This window comes from Protopterus annectens, chromosome 6.part1 (assembly GCF_019279795.1).
Source record: "Protopterus annectens isolate FY-2018-M chromosome 6.part1, PAN1.0, whole genome shotgun sequence".
Classification (NCBI taxonomy): domain Eukaryota; kingdom Metazoa; phylum Chordata; order Ceratodontiformes; family Protopteridae; genus Protopterus; species Protopterus annectens.
Genome location: NC_056738.1, coordinates 58466403 through 58488642, shown reverse-complemented (window position 1 = coordinate 58488642; position 22240 = coordinate 58466403). Strand labels below are relative to the sequence as shown.

At 36.9% G+C, this 22240-nt stretch overlaps 1 protein-coding gene across 1 annotated transcript in view; it reads left to right on the top strand.

Moving 5' to 3' along the window:
- The window catches only part of LRP2 (LDL receptor related protein 2), a 1335386-nt gene that overhangs the window by 1205500 nt on the left and 107646 nt on the right, over nucleotides 1–22240 (top strand). The window contains exons 69-70 of the mRNA XM_044075346.1: nucleotides 2894–3114; nucleotides 12914–13090. Coding sequence (XP_043931281.1) covers nucleotides 2894–3114; nucleotides 12914–13090 — 398 coding nt within the window. The remainder of the gene's footprint in view (nucleotides 1–2893; nucleotides 3115–12913; nucleotides 13091–22240) is intronic.

The window sequence follows — 22240 nt, the reverse complement described above, 5'->3', positions numbered from 1 at the left end:
AGTTTTAAGTAACATCCATAGTACTTCCACGATGGTGCAGCGATAGCGTTGTTGCCTCACAGCAAGAGGTTCTCCCGTTCGTTTCTCGGCTTGGGTTGGGAGTGCCTTCTGTGTGGAGTCTGCATGTCCTCCCCGCAGTCGAGTGGGCGTTCGAAAGACGTGTTGAATGGGCATGCCTTCCTTGAAGGTTGGGCATCAGACTGGCAACTCGGCAACATAAAAAGCAACTGCCAATCATTAGCAGACCGGTGTTCCGCTGTGGTGACCCCTAACCAGGAAAAGCTGAAAGACAAACAACAAGTTTTAAGTAACATCCATACAGCAAACTGTTAAATTATATAAACTTTTATTTTCCACTCTTTTGCTAAGATAGTCTTCATAGCACTTATTAATGCCATTCATATTTTCACAGATCTAACAGTTCATTTTCCATATTGCACATTTCATAAGTAATAGTATCTAACTCTCTTTTCCCCCATTTTGCCTTCTTTAAAGCCATTCTTACTTTTTCTACTGCAAAATCAATATTCACTTTCTATGGTGGTTGGTGTAATGGTTAAGGTGTTTGCCACACAGGCAAGACATAGAAAGCTTGATTCTCCCTAAGGGAAATTGGCTAGGCTAATGGTCCACAAGGGCAGCTAGCCTAGTACTTACCTATAAGTAAAAAGAATGAAATTCTAATATCTATCATTATTGACTGTCTGTAATCCTTCAGGGGTTGGGGATTAGCATAATGGTTAAGGTGTTTACCTCACAGTGGAAATCTACACTCTTTGATTCCATCCAAGGGGAAAATGGCTAGGCATAAAATGGTCCACAAGGGCAGATAGCCTAGTACTTACCTATGGACTTGTATTTCTTTATTAAATTATTAGCTCTCCATACTATAACCTTCTTTCAATCTAGTCCCTTATTCAAATTACTTAAAAATCCTCCACGCTTTTTATGATTTGTTGTTGAGAACTTTTGCTTTGATGTCCTAGTTTATTCATATGCATTACCTCTGCTTGTACTACTGTAGTTAATAAAGAGTTCACATCTTCCTTCATTCATTTTACTGAAAATTTCTGTTTATTCATCCATTTTCACGTTCTGTTCTCATTTTCTCTCTGTGGTAATCTAAATGGACTTTTGTAGTAGTTTGTTGCTTATATGTATAATGGCTCCTGACTACATAGGAGGGGGCATCACAGTGATTTCAAGACAGTTTGGCAAAATTTATGTCTGTGCACAAGTTTTTGCTTCTTCAGTATCAAAACAAATCACAGTTCATCTTTAAGCCAGCAGTTCCAGTTTTCTTACTGGACCACTCCTTGTATCTGAATAAGACAAACTTGCATGGTACTTGTTAGATTTTTCCTTTCAAAGAAAGTATGCATCTTTCAACTCACTTGCAATATTTTCCTGATCCTGGTCACTGTACAACTGCACAGTATCAGCATTTTGTAAGACAACTAACGTTGAGTTTTTCACCAAGCTCTCTCCATAACTTTTCTACATGTTAATATTTTATCAAATTCCTGCACATTGGCAAGCTTTTGTAGCTGTTTGTAGATCAGACTGTTGTTTGATAACCATGTCAGTGCTCTGAGTAGTCTACATTTTATTATTGGTATTATCAGCCTCTTGCTCACCAAATGCCACCATAATGACCTTCTTCTCCCAGTCTTACCATGAAACAGGAAGAGAAAAATAATTTCTCTGGCATCCAAATCAAGTTTTTCCTAGTTGGTGTGATTACAACCTTAGGTCTTCCCTGAAAGTAGGGTGTGACTTGTTGGTCTACCCTGGTCAACAGAAAATAAACAAATAAAGCAAGTTGCATTCATTTTATTTCTTCTCCACATACTTTTGACACCTAACTTGAAATTTGACTACACATGTTCAAAATAAAATAAGCAAACATTGCTAAACAATATACTTCATACAAACAGCATCACATAAATGCCATTAGAAATATAACTTTTATAAACAACATCACATAAACATTGGTAGACTATGCACCCCTGCAAAAATGTTTAAAGAGAAGAGTGATGTTCAAGATTTGCTCTTCTCTTGCATTTTTGATCCTTTTATTTAGGGAGCCATGATTCATTTTTGTGTTATTATTTTTAAATGCTATTTTTGGAATTAGGCTGTGTGATGAGAGCAGCGGGGTGACTTGCAATCCTACTTCTATTCATTGCAGACCAACTTTATCATAGCATGCTTAGCAGATTATTTAGGCAGAAATATACAGCTACAAGAAAAGCCTTGTAAAAGAAATTTTACAGCTGAAGAACCTGTCACTGTCTCACACTCTAGACAGCTAGTAATAGTGGGTAGGCATCCATATTACAGATAAAACAACTTTTAATTCTGGGATGATCCTACCATTTGTGGTCATATGCCAAATACAGGCGTCATTTGATAATCATAAGAAGGATTTTTGTTTGATGGAATTACTTTGTATTGTGACCTTAACATGTTGCAGAGTTATAGCTTAACATAACATACTATCAGCTTGTTACAAATTTGGCAAAGTGAGGCATTTTTAACATTATTCATGTGTTCATTTACAGTGTTTTGAATGAAGGGCTTGACTGATAGCGCAATCAGATTAATTTGAGAAAGTAGCAAAACACTGAAAACATAATATAAAGGATTGTTTCAGAAAAAAAAATAACAGCTTTCTGTAAGAAATATCCTAGTTTTAAAGTGTGTAAATACATCTGAAAGCATCAGTCATATGGCAAAAACATGAAATAAATGCTAATAATGATAACGGATTTGTCGTTCATTGTGCATATCAGAGTATGCTGAAAATGCTATTAATTTCTATAAAAAACTACCTTAAAATAAAACATGATTATAGGCACAAAATATATTCCCTGTTTAATTGCTTTTCTAGCTATGTTTACTGGACTGACTGGGGGAGGGAGCCCAAGATTGAGAGTGCCTGGATGGATGGCCAACATAGAACAGTTCTTGTAAAGGATGATTTGGGATGGCCAACAGGCTTAACCATTGACTATCTGAATGCTGACAGACTCTACTGGAGTGACATGAAGGAAAATATAATCGAGTCCATGAAACCTGATGGGACAGACAGAAAAATTATTATGACTGGAGGTAAGTCACTTTTATGAGTGTTCAATATTGTTGTACTTTCTGTAGGGATAGGTATGTTGAGAAGCAACAGCCTGAAAGGGAGTTAAATTAAAGGGAAGGAGAAGGCAGTGCGTAGGCTAGATTAGGCACAAATACTGAATGGGTTCATTATGTCTTTTGCAATGGAACAGGAAGGTTAGGATAACAGTGCCAAAGAGACAGGACAGACAAGGACAGGGGCAAATTCTCAAACTGCAAAATCACCAGGAATTAAGTAGGAAAGGAACTCATGGAGATTCAGGGTACTCATTCTACAAGGATACCAAATGACATGCTTCTCAACCACAGGCAACACATACACACACACTCATTCACGCATGAGCACTGATGTAGATACACACACACACACACACACACACACACACACACACACACACACACACACACACACACACACACACACACGCGTGTATACCCCCCCACACACACACACACATAAATATGCATGTATACCCACCCACCTAACCACCCACACACACAGACACCTTTAATACTAGAAAGTGAGCAGAAGTGCTTGGTACAAAAAATATAAAACAGAATAACCTCTTTTTAGGTACCAGAAGATAGTGACTGTTGTTTTCTCTCTTGAAAAAGATTGAGTTCAGGAAAAAGGTGGACAGTTTTAATCCTGTTAGTCTCACGTTCTTCCCAGAAGAAGTCATGAAAAATATTTGTGGAGCATCCCTGTGGAGTTCCCTAATGCCTGTTGCCTTGTAGCTGGGCAGTAGCCTGTTGCGAAAATGCTGCAGTTGAGTTGCATCTTATGAAGTGAAATTAGGCGCCAGACTCAAGGATTAAACTCCTTCCAATGTTCATGGGGATTCTGGTCTCCATATGGAGGCATGGGTTCAAATCCCACTTCTGACAGGTGTATTTGGTTGGGAAGGTGGCCTAATGGTTAAGGTGTTTGCCTTGCAAACACAAGGTGCAGGGATAATTGGCTAGGCTTAAAATGGCTCGCAAGGGCAGTTAGCTTAGTACTAATCTATGAATCTATGAACCTATTACAGTCCCTCACTCACCACAGTCACCAGTTGCATGCTGTTAATTCTGACCAAACCATTCATCTGTAATAAGTATCTTGTTTCATATCAGAAAAGAGGTACTCATGCTTAATGGTTAGCACCAGTTCTAGCTTTCAGAACTGTTGTTTTGTTGTTATAAATCCACAGTATACTAACTGTAAATGCCATTAAATTCAGAGCAGAAAACATGCAGATTTTCTTTTTATGAGATAAATACATAAAACCATAATTATATTGTATTCTTATATTACTGGAATTAAAACCATTATTTATTTATCACCAAAAGTTAGAGTTGCCAGGAATTATGAACTTGCATTCAGAAATTCATGTTTCAGCCTGTGTTGTACCGCTTCATCTAAATTTAAAACCTAAATACAGTTTCAAAGTTGAGTATTGTGATTTTCTGTCCAAAAATGTCTCTATGAAATGTCAAACTGTTTCAGAGATACACTTCTATGCTGATAGGTGCCACCAATTGGCTTCCAGATTGCATTATGGTTATTTTTTGTAAGATGTAGTTATATGGCTTCTTTTCTGGATGACAAATACAATAGAGGATCAAAACACATATATACTGTGCTTGTAGTACATCAAAAACAAAAATAAAAAATGCATTGATTTTTTTCCAGAAAATATGCATTTGTGTCACTGAAAAGATGCCATCACCCTACCTAACGAGCTTCAAAGGAAATGTACAATGTGAATCCTTAAAGGAAAACAACGGTGTTAAGAAGAGTCTGTACATGAAGTTTAATCTATAAGTTTTTTGAAACTTTTAGAACTATTCATGTGGACTTAGATTCTGTCTGTCATTCATACACATTATCAGTCACTTCAGTGTCACATGCTACCATATTGCATTAAAGTTAGTTTTGTCAGGTGTGCACACATAACTTCTTTTCAACATTATAAATGCAGTGCATATGCAGAATATGTTTGTGTCCTCTTGGTATGAAGACATTTATTACTTCTTTGCTTACTAACTTAATCCATTTCAGGGTCATGAGAGTGTTTGAGTCTATCCCAGCACTTATTTGGGTCAGGGCAGTTAAACTAATCTTAAACAGTGTGTCAGCCTTTCACAGGCTATTACATCACATGTAAAACAAGAACATGTTGTTGTTGTGTTTTTCGGCTTTTCCCGGTTAGGGGTCGCCACAGCGGAACTCCTGTCCGCTAATGATTGGCAGTAGATTTTTATGTGCCGAGTTGCCAGCTCTGACGCACAACCTTCAACGAAGGTACTCCCATTCACGCATGTCTCCACACAGAAGCTGCTTTAGCTGAGAATCAAACAGGACAATGTCTTACTGTGAGGCGACAATGCTACTGCAGCACCACCACCGCAGTATGTAAAACAAAAACATAATTATTATAATTATTTATCTAGAATCAGGGCCTCTTCTATCCCTGGAAACATGCCATCAGCAAAAACCTGTACTAAACTTGGCAATAAGGACAGCCTCAGACCTGATGTGAGCTTAATTTCTTAATGGTGGAATGGCACCCTTGAATGTTTTTTATTTGAGTGTCAATGTATTATTCCTTGACTATTTTACTAAGAACTATTAAGGGGTTGACATATGATCTGTTATACACAAGTAGCGCATGCAAGATTTAATATGCATTTTACTGTCATAGTTTTGCATATTGTATTTTACTAATTTTCCTGTAGGGATAGGTGTCAGACTTGCTGCTGATGCTCCAACATATCATGTCTCTGTCTTCATTAATTGATCAAAGAATACACCATTATTCTGGAAAAAAATCTTTAGTCATACCCCTACACCTACACAAAGGGAGCTCTTTACAGACCTCACAAATTATAAACCTACAGAAATACTGGCTCCAATGTTCAGACTCTTGGAAAGATGCATACATTCAGAACTGATTAATTATATTACAGCAAATAAAATTATCTGTCCAGAACAGTGCAGTTTCAGGCACAACCATAATATTACAACTGCTCTGCTGAGCTTCATTGATATAGTTATTCACAATAGAAATGCAAGCAACCTAGTTTGATCCATCTAAAGCTTTGGACACAGTCAAACCCTCATACATAAACTCTCCTCTTTTGGTTACTATAGATCTTCACTCTGCTGATTCTACAACTACTTACCTGACCAAGAACATGCAGTCAAATTGCATAATGAGTTTTCCCCATCCTTACCTGTCATGGTAGATTTTCCTCAAGGATCTGTTCTTGGCCTGCTTCTATTTAATCTATTCATAAATGACACACACACTGCTTCAAAGCATGCTGAATTAGTACAATATACAAATTACATATCTCTCATCTGTGCAGCCAAGAGCCTACCAATACAAAACGAAATTACCCACCAAGTTTTCTCTTCCATAGAATCCTGCCTGGGTGACTCACAACTTCTCTTTTACCCCAACACACCAAACTTATCATATATACTAAACAACAGTGACCGAAAAGCTCATCAGTGTATGTTCAGCCAACAACATAAAAAAAATTAATAATTATACATACAAAACTGCCAGACATGACCACAGATGATTAAATTAAATTTGATCATTCTATACTTCAAGTAAAAGAAAACACACCAAACCAGGTTGCCTATATAGGGTGAAACCCTTCCTCACTGATCTGGCCAGAATAGGCCCAGCTGTAACTTACCTACTTCCAACAATCTTCTATACCTCACCAGTCTTTACAAACCCAAACTCATCTCTATCAAATAAAACTTGAGCTGTGCTATAACAAAGTAGGAAAATTAGAGTCTATATAATATGATTGAAGGTCCATATAATCGATCTCGCTAATGACCGAAAATCCAGGAAATCTAGATGCGTGCTGTGGGATCGTAGTACAGTGAAGATTGGAGTATTTGCCCTTTCTTCACTGTAGAGCGATCTTGGAGGTGGAATATATATTTAGTGCGGGTTGGGGGGTGCAGCCCCCCACAATATCGTTTTCGATTTCTGGGATTTTTGCTCATTAGAGCGATCGATTATATGAACTTTCATTCATATAATATAGACCTAAATTTACAACAAATCAGCATAGAACTTGCAATTGCCTTACTCTGAAATAGCTGTATTAGCTTACAATGACATATGATGACTCACTCCTATTTATTGAATACAAGGTACTTCACAATCCTGAAAAATACCAGAGTTCAATATTCTTATTCAGCCATACTTTTCAAATAGAAACATATGCTTCACCAGAGTTCTTGCTCCAAATAGCTAAGTCAACAAATGTTGTAGGTGATTCACAGTATTCAAACTATACATCAGATAAATGGATGTTCCTCCCAACTCTCTTGAGAGAACACAACATAAAGGCATTTAAGTGCAGGCTCAGACAATATCTCACTTCTGTGAAGCCCCAGTATGCTGTGGCACTATCATGAGGCTGTGGATTGCACAAAGCATCACAACACAATAAGTAAGAGTTAAGCAGATACATTACAATAAAACTGATGCATGAAAAACAACAGCAGGTTGTGCTTACCCACGCATAGGCTGGTCAACCTGTACAACAGACATAAGTAACAGTGTGCAGAGGAAATGGGCAGGATACAGTTATAATCATTTGTACAGATGGAGGCATAGCTGAAAAATCTAAATAAACTTGGAATAAACCCCCATGACAGCCATTGGATTACCAACGGGGCTCACAGATAGCACACAGATAATAAAAACAGGGAAAGTTACCTCCACGAAGAGATCAGTCACCAGTAGAGTCCTGTGCTGGGTGGTCTTCTGTTTGGCATCTGTTTTTATGAAGTAAAAGCCAATAAAAAAGGGCTCTAACTGACTAAGTTGTCATATGACTGCAAGCTCAGAGCAGCCATTGAATACCCAGATGACTTGGCCATTGTGCAGGAAGGTTTGTCCCAAATAAATAACTGGTGCCACAATCATGGACTGAAACTAAATGCAAAAAAATGCATTATTGTATCTTTTGGGAAGTTATTTACCCCATGGAACAACCACATTGACAGTATGCCCCAAAGGGATGATCCAGTTTTTTGGATTTGAGAACTTATGTGAACAATACCTAACTTTTGACCAACATGTGTCCATTGTTGTAAGAAAGTCCTTCTATATTGCACAGCTTATAAACAAAGGATTTTTGTCTAGATGTGGGGATGTCATTGCCCCCCTTTAGTCAGCCCTCATTAGGCCAGCCATTGAATATAATTCCCCTTTGGCATGTATCTGTCCAGAAACATGCAATAACTGAAATGCCCACAGAGATACCTTACTAAAAAGATACAAGGCCTAAAGAACATATCCTACACAGACTGTCTCAAAGCCATGTCACTATACTCAGTATCCTACAGACTGCAAAGACATGTCTGGCATCCTCTGATCCATTATTAATGGATTTACTGCACATCAGCAAGTCAATTGGCATTAAAAATACTTGGTCTAGGGATGTAAGCCTCTTCTGCAGCATCAGCAGAACAGTATGCAGAGGTATGTATGCCTCACTGAGGATACCACTGTTCTGAAACAGGCTCCCCATCCACATAAAACAAAGTTCATCCCTGTCTATGTTCAAACACAACTTAGATATATGGGTGGAAAAAAGAATATTTACTCCAGGGCTCCCCGTTCATACTACTTATGAACAGAGGCAGCTCCTGAATGCTTTATGTCATGCATCTGTCCCCTTTAGTCCAGTTAAAAAGTGGATACATGCACCACACAAATGCTCATATATGACTTCTGAATGACTTTTGTGATTTTACTGTGTGTAATGGGCTGTGAACAGCACCAGTCATGCTCATATATAACCAACAAGGAATGGCGGTGCTCATTATATGGCAAAGACTAAGTCCCGTCACTGTCGTTTTCACTCCTTAGCTATCCCTTCTGAATAAATTGATGCCTTCCCCAATAGCTCTGATATCATTTCCAAATACCTGTTCCTTAAATTCCTGTTTTTAACAGATAAGTAGCAGAGTGCCAGTCTTTCATTTTTAGTTCATTACCCTGCATCTTTATCTTAGCCTTTGTCTGCAAATGAGCTTAAATAGTTATTGGACCTGTTTTAAATATTTTATATTAATAACAATGCTCCTGTAAACTTCACTTCCTATCCCATGTAGTCCAGCTATTGTATCTTGGGGAATAATATGTAAATTCTGTCTGAGTTCATTCTACTGAATTCACATCTTCCATTCTAAATATTCTCATATATATTTTCAGAAATATAACCTTTGCTTTTAGATTTTACCCTTCTCTGTCCTCCTGATACATCCTTACTATCACAGATAATTTTCCACTCCCCATCAATAAATAATATTCCCTACTGACAGCTTATTATTTCTCCCCAAAATTTCTTAATCTCCATTCTAGTAGCTTTAGGTGGAATATAAATACATGCCAGTACAATCATCCTTCCTTAACAGCCAACGGCTATCATTATTGCTTTTCCCTGTTCTAGCACTATTGGAACCTCTCTTGTAATCAGAATTATTGCTCCTCTTTTCCTTTGTCCCTGACACTCTGCTGAATGCCTGTTCTGAAATTCTGTCTTTGCCAAATTCACATGCTCATTTCTATCCAAATACGACTGCTGCAACATTGCTATTTGTACCATACACTTCATAGTATAATTCAGTACTCTTTGTTTTTTGTCTGTAGTTAAGGTGCCATTTACTTTCCATGCTAATTTCATAAAGCAGGCAGTGTGATAAAAGCTGTTACAGTCACATATTCAGGTCTGTATTATGTGATCGAAGAGTCTACTCTTTGAAAACATAATAATTCACAAATACACAGCGAACACTGTAAACCACGAATGGCCACATCTGCAAATTTTTTCCTCGGGAATAAATTCACGTGGCCATTAAAAAAAAAAAAAAAAAACTTTAAAACACCCCCCAATGCCCCAATGTGGGTGGCTGTGCCCCCCCCCCCACACCCTAACTAAATATACCAACTCTGAGATTGCTCTACATTGAAGAAAAGGGGCAATTCCCGATAATGGCAAACTGAATTTTTTCCCTATGGAAAAAATTCGCGGACATGGCTGTTCGCGGTTTACAGCATTCACTGTGTATTTGTTGATTATTATGTGTTCGAAGAGTAGACTCTTTGATCACATAATATAGACCCACATATTCATGATAGTGCTGCTGAGTATGTGTTTCCACCCTGCAATTTACACGCACCCACTAATACTTGGCATGCCATTCTTGCATGCAGCTGCTGCTTTTATCACTGTTTTAACCCATGCCACATTTCTCCGGGCTTTTTGATTACATTCAAAACAAAAAAGAAATACATTTTTAAATTCCAAACCATTTTAACTCACAATAAACACACAACATTATATACAGTTTTCAAAAAGGGACATTAGCCCTCCATAAAGGGGCAGTTGCCCCAAATGGACAGCTGCACCCACATGTTTTACCCGAAGTGAGGTTTAATCATGCTGGAAGTACATGCTAGAGCATATATATATATATATATATATATATATATATATATATATATATATATATATATATGTTGCCTGTCATTATCCTATCTCTATTACCCTCTCAGATGTGAAAAGCAACTTGCATGCTCTCAGTAAACTGACTTTTAACCTTAAGAAAAAAGTGCACTGGCTACCTGTAAATGAATAATACTAAGGCTAATGAGGATATAACTACTTGCAAATATATTCACTTCTCACTCTTTCAAACTTCATTTATTTTCACTGAAGTTTTTCCTAATTTCTCCTTTAAATACTAATTATAATGTTTCTTGCACAAATGACTTAGAACACGTTATTCAGTCCTTTCCTTAGTAATTGCTTGTACTTGTATATCCATTGTTTGTAATTGAAAGCATTTGCTGATTAAAAAAAGCAGATAATGGCTTTACAAACACAAGAGAGGACTCTATTAGAGATCATTCAGAGCACACTGGTCAAGACCTCTCATGACTAATTGCTTGTACCCATTTTGTTCATTGTCTTGATTTAAAACTCATTTGATATTTGAAAAATAACCATCTCTTCTCAAATGTTCGAAATTTGCCATTTTTCATGCTTTCCATTCTGCAGCATGTTTGTTTAAAAATCCCTTGTCTACAGAGTAATCTAAGAACATTAGTCTAGACTTCCACATACTGTATATAAAAACAAGACAAATAATAAATAAATATAACATGATCAAATAAATATTTACATCTTCTCCAGCAGCCTAAGATCACAACATTATGCTGCATAAATCAATCTTTTTATTGTTATATTGTAAAGGCTAAATTCATTGAAGACAAGAAAAAGTATTTTCATATTTTAATATCACTGGCATTGATAGCCATTCGCTGATGAATTTTTCCCACCTCACATTTAAAATACCTCTGCATACTAGATAGAACTGTTTTGTAATTTAATATGCAATTTTGTTCAGGAAATTTATTATACAAATACTAAGATCATTTTTTTTACCTTCCTTATATCGTCAGTCCCTTCATTGTCACTTTTAACTGGAAGTGCATGCTAGAGCTTGTGTTTCCTCTTGTGTATATATATATATATATATATATATATATATATATATATATATATATATATATATATGTTGCCTGTCCTTATCCTATCTCTATTACCCTCCCAGATGTGAAGGGAAACTTGCATGCTCTCAGTAAACTGACTTTTAACCTTAAGAAAAAAGTGCACTGCATTAATTATAAAGTGGGAATGATCCTGTAGAGTCCTCCCATAAATATAACACAGTAACAAACTTCCAATCTTTCTCAGCCACTACTTCTTGTAGTAGGACAGTTCTCATGTCTGCAGTACATCAAATATTAATGCCACATTACAGTTCTTCAGTTTGTTCACTAATTTCACATCATTGCCTCAGTCTCCTAACACCAGTCTTTTGTGGCAGTCCAAGGTAATCCAGATTTTTTCTTTTGAGCTCCTGGGCTTGTTTTCTGTTGCTCAGTTGTTCCTCTTTGGAACAGTGGAAAAGGTTTTACTGGCAAATTTTCATTTTGTAACTCTCAACTGCTATGATTTAGACCCCCAGATTCAGTCTTGCTTTTCATAGATGTATTGGGGTTCCTCATAAGGTTGGACCTGTTTATTGGTGCATATCTTACTAAATAAATAAACTAAGCTTGCACAAAAATTCCCTATTATACATTATGTAGATTTATCATATGATAACTTTCTATTGCAAATATTAAGAAACTGCTCCTTTTTCTGACTCCCTGCTATGATTTTTAAAGGCCGGTGTTGTGATTTTTAATGCTCATAATTTGATATGGGCTTTGTTTTTGTCAGAAGAGTGAGAAGAAGAGGCCCCTTTGGCTGGCTGTCTTCCTGTTTGTTGGCCATTTATTTTATTTCCTCCTTAGCCTACTCTGCATGCACAAATGTCTTTGATCTGAGTATTTAAAGACAGCTGTATATAGCATCTTGAATCTCATACCTACCTGTCGACATCGCCAGATGCTAAGAACTAATCAGCATTTTAGTTTGCAAAAGCAGTTCATAGTTATTAAAAAGGTAAGTTACTTTGTTAGAAGGAAGGTGACTCAGACAGAAAGGATACACATCAGCAAAAGTCTGTATGTAATGCAAGAATGCAAAAAGTATGTTAAGTATCGCATAATGGTTTACAGTGCCTACAAGCAGGAAGCAACCATCATCAAAAACCTACGGATTTTACTTACAAAAATAGTAGCAATTTCAAATGATGCTGGTATTATAATGACCTCTTCCTTGATGTTGTTTTTCTTCCTAGATATTGGTAATCCTTACAGTGTGGATATATTTGAGGGATACTTATATTGGACAACAAAGGAAAAAGGTGAAGTTTGGAAAGTAGAGAAATTCGGTACTGGACAGAAAGTGAAAGTACTGACTGTGAATTCATGGTTGACACAAGCACGCATCTATCATGGGCACAGATATTATAAAGGTAATCAGTACTACAGAATGTGGAAATACATCCTTTGTCTTCTTCTTCTTATTATTATTATCACCATCATCATCAGCACTGCTAGAAAAACATTTGCTTTCCAGTCATTTCGGATTTTACCTATCAAACTGTATTGTACCAATTCAGTAACCATGTGCTTTGGTGCTTAGTGTCCTATTGTTATTAAAGATTTCCCCAGAAGGAAATGCAGGTATTTGTCAGAACCACATTATAATCTTAAGTACTATGTTCAATTTTATAATGATTTGAGAAAAGTCAGTTTCTCTTATAGTTTGTTACAGATGCACATTACTTTACAGCTATTTCCCAATGCAAACATATTTTGCTAAACACATTTTGTCAGTGCGATGTCCCCATGGAAATACTTTTTTTTGGGTCTATATTACAACCGCAAAACCTCACTTACGCGAATACAGAAACGTCGACACATATTGAGTGAACCGCAAAAACACCGAATGTTCTAAACCGCGAAATTCAAAATGTCAAATCATCATAGTTGGCCAATCCCACTGCCCGCCTCGTACTACCTACCCAAACAAAATAAATAATCCACTTACATACACTTAACAAAACCCTACTTCTAACCCTAAAGTAAAGCTTGCATATATTACTATGTATGCACTTACCTTAACCCACACCCTAACCCTAAGGTCCGTAACTATTGCACACTTTTCTTAAGGAGCTATACCAGAGAAGGGCCAACTATGACGATTCAACATTTCGAATTTCGTGCTTCAGGACGTTCGGTGTTTTCACGGTTCGCTGAATATGTGTCGACATTCCATATTCACTTAAATGGATTTTCGTGGTTGTAATAGGGAACCCTTTTTTCAGGACATTCTGCTGGGGTTCACAAGGGATGGGCCTGTTTCTGTATATATGGGATGCTTTGCCTTCTGTGTGACTAACTTCCTCTGAGAGCACATTATTCCAAAGTTAACTGTATTTTCTCAGGTAATATCAAAAGATATGTTTTGTTTGTAGCAAACAGATGTCTGTCTAAGCCACTACCAACAAACAGTTGAATGAACTGAATTTGTTATGCTGTTCTACTCACCATTTCATCAAACTAGAGAGCCAGATACACATGAGGAGTTCAGGCATAAAAGAGATTAATGGTAGTATGGTTTACAAGATCAGTGTGAACTACACTAACACAAGCCCATGCAGCGGTGAAACATCACAAAGTAGAATGCAATTACACAGGGCAGACTACCAAAAAATTGATGTTTTGCAGGATTACAGTTTTGTGGTCTTGCATGTCCTGAATACTACAACCTGCAAGCACAGTGGAAAATGGTTATAAGTAATGTATAAGTATATATAAGTATATATTATATATATAAGTGTATATATATATATATATATATATATATATATATATATATATATATATATATATGCAGGCTCAGACACAATAACAGTTGTGTGTTGCAGACATGCAGACTACATCAAACATGTCAAAAAGAGGCACAGATGCTTTTGAAGGTTTACAGGTAAACCTTAATATCAGGTTAATATCAGTGAAGGTGACTGTTTGGAAAACTAAAACCAGATATGACTGTTGTACATATACTTGTAGTGATATACACAAGATGAAGTAGCAGCTGTATCTTCTGTAAGTTTGACACAAGGATACTGCCCTCACTGGACGTAGTTACAGAGTCTTTGAAAATAAATATCCCAAAACATGTTTTTTTCACAATCAAAACAACTCCCACCTTGGACATTTTGCATAGGTTGATGCAGGGCAGATGTAGGAGCTAGGTATTTATATGAAACAATGTAGGAAAACAGCAAGCATACCGGTGAGCACAGTGTATGGAAGTGTAACATGTATGCACACAGTAGGCCTTTCATATAAAAATATAGACATGTAGACAAAAGGATGTCAGAAATGCAATAATGCAAACTCCAATGAGCATTCTGTTAGAACTATTTTAGTAAATGACAACAGTCAGGTATAAATGTTAGCAGGGATAGGAGGTGGATACCTGGTAGAGTAATGGACAGCCAATAGCTACGCCAACCTCGTGATGGCAGTATGGGAGAAGGATAAACTTTTTCAGTTGTCCAGTTATAAAGAATTTGTTATATTTTACAGACAATTCGTAGACGATTTGTTTTTTCTCTGGAAGGGTAGTGAGGCTGATTTAGATGAATTTTTTGAAGAAGTGAACTCTCTCACTGATTACTTAAAATTTACTACTGTTATGTCTCTCAACAATATCTCTTTTTAGATGTTTACGTTGAGCGCCTTACCAATGGTAAATTAAATACAGGGATTCATAGGAAACCATGCTATAAGAATACATTATTACATAGACATAGCATGCATCCTGGATATATTTTTAAAAATATAGTAAAAGGACAGGCAATTCGAGCTTCTAGACTAAATCCACTACAGTCTAATTTCGAAAGAGAACTAGTTGACCTCAGTGACAGGTTAGTTGCAAGGAAATACAATGTTAGTGAGATAAGTCATAGTTTTCTGAGTACAGAGAACATAAGGTCTATTAGGGCTTGCCCATACTTCTCAGAGGAAGGGAACAATAGATATTTAGAATCTGGTAATTCTGATAGTATTAGCACACCTACACAGAAATTATCATAATTTTTTACACATGATGTTCATCGTATAAAAGATATAGCATATAAACATTGGAATTTATTAACTATAGACCCTCTTATTAAAGTTATTGTAGGGGAGCAACCACAGTTTTTATTTAAAAATAAGAAAAATTTATTTAGACTCTTATGTCATCCTTCTAACAATGTGTATTCTCTTCAAGATAATTTACATCTAGGAACTAGACCTTGCCATATTTGTGACTCTGTTGTTTTTGTACATCCCAATACCTTACAAGTATATAAGTTTAATATAACAGCTGATTGCAACACAAAACATGTTGTTTGTCTTGCTGTGTGCACCTCCTGTTCTGCTTTTTACGTTGGCAAAACTGATAGGAGACTCAGATATTGCGTGAGAGAACATTTGTACCAAATACGTATTAAATCAGGTACAAATGCACTCTCTAAACATATTATAGCTACTGATGATACACATTCGTTTAAATTCATGGTTATTTACATCAGTACTCCCAGTTTGAGAGGTGGAGATATTAGGAATTTTACAGAGAGGAATGAAACGAATTGGATCATCAGATTTCAAGCACATTTGTACCCTGGTTTAAATGAGAAAATCCCTATTAAACCAGCCCTTAAAAACAGGAGGCTTGTTTTTAAGTAAATATACTTTTAAGTAAATATTATATTATACTATATTATATATATGTATATATTTCTAATGCTATATATTTACACATATATATTATTTATTGATGAAGTTTTCTTGATATATATGATGTATATGTTTATTTGTGTGTGGTATTATATTTTCTATTTATGCTTTTGCTGTATTCATATAAGTACTTTTATTAATGCATTTATTTTTTCTTAGGTAAGATACTTGTGACACTAATGGTCTTAAGTTGAGAAGCATGTGGATATATTCATTAACTAATTAATGTCATCTGCTTATTTATTAATTATGATGTCATGATTGAACAGGTTTATTCACTTATAAATAGTGAAGTATAGTCACTCATATTGTATCATTGAGGTCTGAAAAAGCCACTTTGGTGAAAGTGCTTACCTATTTTTCATTACTGAATAAAAGGTTTTTATTATATTTAAGGTCTTTACGAATTTTTTTGGAACTATAAAAACAGTCAGCACTTGGTCTGAATAGACATTTATATGGTAACTGCTATCGACTGCCAGAGGTTGTCACTGAGCCTATTTTATTGCTTTTTGACACTTTTTATTTTATTGGTGCTCAGTGTCATTTATTTTCTAGTGGCGTTGGTTATCTGTTTTATTTTACGTGGGGAATATGTTGGATACATATCAAGCCTGTTGGTATTAACATGGCAGCATAGGTTTAAGTCTCTACAGCGGATATTTACTTTACTACTGGTTCTAGTTTAGGTGAAGGAGTTCAAAAGGTGCTGGGTCATTCATAGCACAGAAGGCTAAGTGAAGATCACCCCTTAGGAGCCTAGTTGAGATATAGTGGAGGGAAAAGGGCTTTCATTCTGTCAGAGTAGCTAAGATTACGAAGACCTAAGATCTTATTGATAATGAAATGTTGAGGTCTCTGTGGTTAATTTAGGTGCTTAGTGAGGTAGATGCTGAAGTTGGCATTACATTCAGTGTCAATCTTAATAGCGAGGAATAATGTGGGACTATAATGTCTTTGGACCATAAGGGGAAACCAAAAAGGATAATTTGTGTAAGATAGAATGATATTATAACCATGACAGTGATGCAGTCAAAGGAGCATTGGTTATAAACATAGGTTATCAGGAGTATTAATGAAAGGAATAATAAAGCTACAGTTATTTGATGGGAGAAATCACAGAGGGATATGTTGTAAAAACAGACAGATGCTGACTGAATCCCAGGCTTAATAAGAAAATGACCTTGAGTAAGATGACCTAATGCTGAAATAGATAATGGCAAAAATAATATAAAAGGGCATAATTAATAGCTAAAGGTTGACACAACTAACCCACAAGAATGTACAATGTTAGAAATGCCTAACTGTATACAGAACCACAAGGAAGAAAATATACTGTGCCTATATGGTTGTATGGTACAGTATATTCTAAGTGAAGTGGTTAAAACACAAAAAGGGAATTGTGAGGGGGGAATTCTTAGATGCTATTACAGAGACACATATAATTATTTTTTGTTATACAATCCTGGGATGATTTCTTAATGCAAATCAATTTGGGTCAGGCATCTGCCTATATCTTTGTTGTAAGTAGGATAGCATAGTCGCTGCTGACGTAGCATTATGTCTAGAAATAATGGTTCAGCTGCAGCAGTTCCAAGTGGGGAATGTCACATGATCTCCAGCTGAGACAAATGCAGGAGAATGTGGTTATGCAGTGGGATTTCTAGACAGTTTGGTTAACTAAGATCCTGGCAAAGAGTTGTCAAAAATGAAGTCCGACTGTAAACAGGTGGTAGTATTTGTATGTCAGAGGAAGCTTTAAACATGATAAATTGGGGTGGGTCCATATGGGAGTAAAAAAGACAGGTTCAACCATTTGTCTTGCATGAAGTGAATCAGTTGATACACATGTATGAAAAAGGTGATGACGTGCAAAACTGATTGTAATTTGTTTGCTACTGTGAACATCCCATGATGAAGGCCCATGGAAAATATTAAAATGACCCCTTAAGGACATACAAGTGTTTCAACAACATGGTGTTTGAATGACCACTGACTTTTTTATAAGACTGTGGACATGGCATGTTTCACCATTTTTATGGGTTCATTAGTACAGAATAAGTGGATAGTTTGGCCATTTTCTGAAGACACTCAGTTTATTACTTTTGAATGGTTTTGTTTATGAGGTTTATCTGTGTGACCTTTGTAATTATATGCATTGGGTATATATCCCTGGAGCTTCTATCATTTAGACACCTGTGTCAGCCTACTTTGGTTATAAGAATTTTACATAAGAATTAATCTGGATGGCCACTGAATCCAAAACTTCAGATACTTGTGCTCCAGTTAAGAGAATGTCTCTCTCTTGCCCCCAGGTCCTTCATTTGACCTAGACATCAGAAAGGAAGATGATAAGGAACTGGATTGCTTGTCTTAGATGTATTCTGCACTGGGGGTATGACACGGAGGAGGAATAATCCCTGCCCTTGGGCTCTTCAGTCAAGTGTGTCTTTTTTGATGAGGCTTTAAATTTCAATTAAGAACATTTTAAGTGGGGTTCTATGGAAATATATGACTTCCACATGAGGTATCTGTGAAGACTGGTAGAGAAGGGTTAAGGCTGCCAGTCTAGTCAAACAGAATTTGATACATAATTCTGGCATTTGTAAATATAAATGTAAAATACAGGCTTGTGTCTGAAATGTAAAGAAAACACTGTAAAATGTGAACTTCAAGATTGTAGCAACATTGCCATCTGCTGTAAGGAAAACTAAGCCAAGTATTTCAAATGTTCTTTGAAATTAAAATTATGTTTTGTATGTCCTTTGAAGTTAGAATTTGGAGTTGATGAGTCTGGAGTAAGCATCCTGCCTATTGTTTTAAGGCTAAAGTTAATGACTAGAGTGTACATTTGAAATGTCTTTTATTGCTGTAGTTTCCTGAGTAGGTGCTAGATTGTTAAATAATGTAGCCTGTTGGCCTGGGAACTCCAGACTAAGTGTCGAAATGGTGTCATGTGTATACTGGGAAAACCTAAGTGTCAAAATGATGTAATCTGGGAGGGCCCAGCAGAGATGTTTTGTGAGTAATTTTAAAAAATAATGCCCAGAGAGAGACTGTGAGCATTTTTGTCTGACTATCCTCATCAGCACTGCCTGTGTCTTGTGTAAGTAAGTTATTTTAGAAGTATGTTTTCTTGTAGAAATAGCTAGACATTAGAAAGATAGAACTAAGTGTTCTTCTGTTATGTCAGAACTGTACTACTGATTTATTTTAAGTTTCTGTGTGGTCTCTGAACTCTTGAGTGGCACTGTGGTGTAGTAGTAGTATTGTCTTGTGTTTTAATTATTTATTATTAAATATTTTAAATCCTTTTACCTGTGGCTGGTTTATGTAGAGATAAGTTAATCTCTAGAGTACATTGCATATTTATAGAGTTTACTGTCTAAGCCACTCCTATAGCTTTAGCCCTGGGCTATACTACCAATTGGATAATAATATTGCAGAGTAATAATTGGACACCCTTTTAAGGGCCTTTGGGTAGCTGGTAATTATTAGCTGGTGGTGGCAGTAATTACTACTGTTTAGTCTGGGTAAAGGGGCACAGCTGGAGAATCTGTGTCAGCCTTTCCCAGGAGTGTCTGTGAAGTTATATAAATACTTTTCTTAAAGTGTGTGTGTGTCAGCTACTTGGGCAGGGACAAGAAGCACTGTTGGACAGAGGGGGTACTGGAGGTTAGCTTGCCAGCTAGGCTGAGACCTGGACCCTATAGCTGTACCAGTGGGGAGTCTTTTTGGGGACCTGGGGAGCAAGGGAGCAACCGGCCCCAGGCTGACTGTGATCTCTGTGTGCACTTAAGGGAAATTGTACTTTACTGTGTGTATTGTTATCCTCTCCTCTTAAATGAGATGTCCTCTCTGGTGTTAGTGGTGAGGATAGAGGCTCCATGATTGCTGGGCCAGGGCACGGGTGTCACATTTGTGGTTTGCAGTGATAGAATCCACTTCACATTTGTGGTGGCAGTGGATATCCACATCACGTATTAATTAGTTGGCAAATACTAATTGGCTTGTAGTGGTGAGGGTAGACTGAATCCTGTAGCTTATGTACAGTGATCTCTGAAGGTGTTTTGTACTCTAAATCAGCCATGCAGTGAATACTCAGAGTTCAGATCACAATTGTTTAATTTCTTTTGTTAGCTTAGTTAGTCAGAGTAAGCAGGCAGCATGTCAGTAGAGGAGTATGGAAAGCTGACAAGGAGCCAGCTGGTGGAGATGTGCCAGGCTAGGGGACTGGTTTATCGAAACCTGACTAAGGTAGACCTGATTGCAGCCTTGGTTACAGCTGCATCAGAAAACAGCATCCAGGAGGGCAAGCAGACTAGCAGTGGAGATACAATATCCTCAGAGAATGGACAGCTCAACCTTTCTACGAAGGACAGTCAGACTGGCAGTGGAGATACAGTACCCTCGGAGAAGGGACAGCTCAACCTTTCTGTAGTGGACTTAAAAATCCAGCTGGAGCTAAAGAGACTTGAGGTGGAAGCCAGGCATTTGGAGATAGAGGCTGAGGATAAAGAGCATCAGAGGAGGCATGTGAGGGAAATGCTGACTCTTTGCCAGAGTCATGGAGGTAATTGGGAAGGGAGTAACTGGACCCCAGAAGCACAACAGGTCAGTAAATTCCATCTGCAATTTAAAGAGGGGGATAGTTTTGATAGCTTCATTAATATATTTGAGAGGGTATGCAAGCAGTATAGTGTTGACCAAAGGCTCTGGGTACAGTTCCTGACCCCCTTACTCCATGGTAAAGCTGTAAATGCATTGGCTAAAATGTGTGACATTGCATGTTTTGATTATACTGCTGTAAAAAAATGTATTTTAGAATGTTTTAAGCTAATACCTGAAATGTATAGGAAAAAGTTTTGTGAGCATAGACGCAAGGCGTGTGTGAATATATTGCTGAACTGAGCACTTATTTTCATAGCTGGGTGAGTGGATATCAGGTCACCACTTTTGAAGGGCTGGCAGCAGTGGCGGCTGGTGACTTCAAATCACAGGGGGGCTGCAGGAGACGCTGAATGGGCGGGGTCAAAGGGAAGGGGTGTGGTCAACCATAAAGGGGAGGAGCTATGCACAAAACCACAAAAAAACTAACTTTAATTAAATACGCTGCCCTGGGTGGCAAACCATCATTATGAAAGTCCAATCAAGACAAAAATAAGTGTAGAAGAATAAAAATATTTCAATGCATTGGCTGCATGACAGCTTACTTAATATCTAGATGGAAACAAAAGGTTGTGAGGCATGAAAAAATAAATTACTTTTTAAATACATTACTGGAATGCCAGTCAAAATCAAGTATAAGAAAAACCAGAAGCACTCAACTCAAACTACTTCTCCTTGCACTGCAGTTCTAATTATAATATATTCAGCTTTATTAAAGTACCAAGCAACATGCTGAAAGTAGAAATCTATGTGATGCCCCCACTTGTAAAAATGTTTCTTATCCAAAAAACACCTGCTGCCTGACAACGTTTCCTGGGGAAAACATGATAACAGTAAAAATGAAAAGCAAACAAGAAACAAGCTCAAGATACATTGCTTAAAGGATTACTGTACAGGTTATGGACCACACATGATTGGCATTCTGTTTAGTTTACGGGTAAAGCCTGTAGAGATGACTGGAAGTCTCCAACAAGTGTAATGAGCTTTTTAAAATAATGGAATCCTGTCCTTTAATACCAAAGGCTTATACATTATCTAGTCAAGTATTCTCTGCATGGCAACAACAGAAAGGCTTTCAATGTTGGCAATTCTTTAACAGTATGCTTATTAAAGCTTACTTGCATCTTACGATGTCAAGCTTACCTTATGGTCATTAAAGC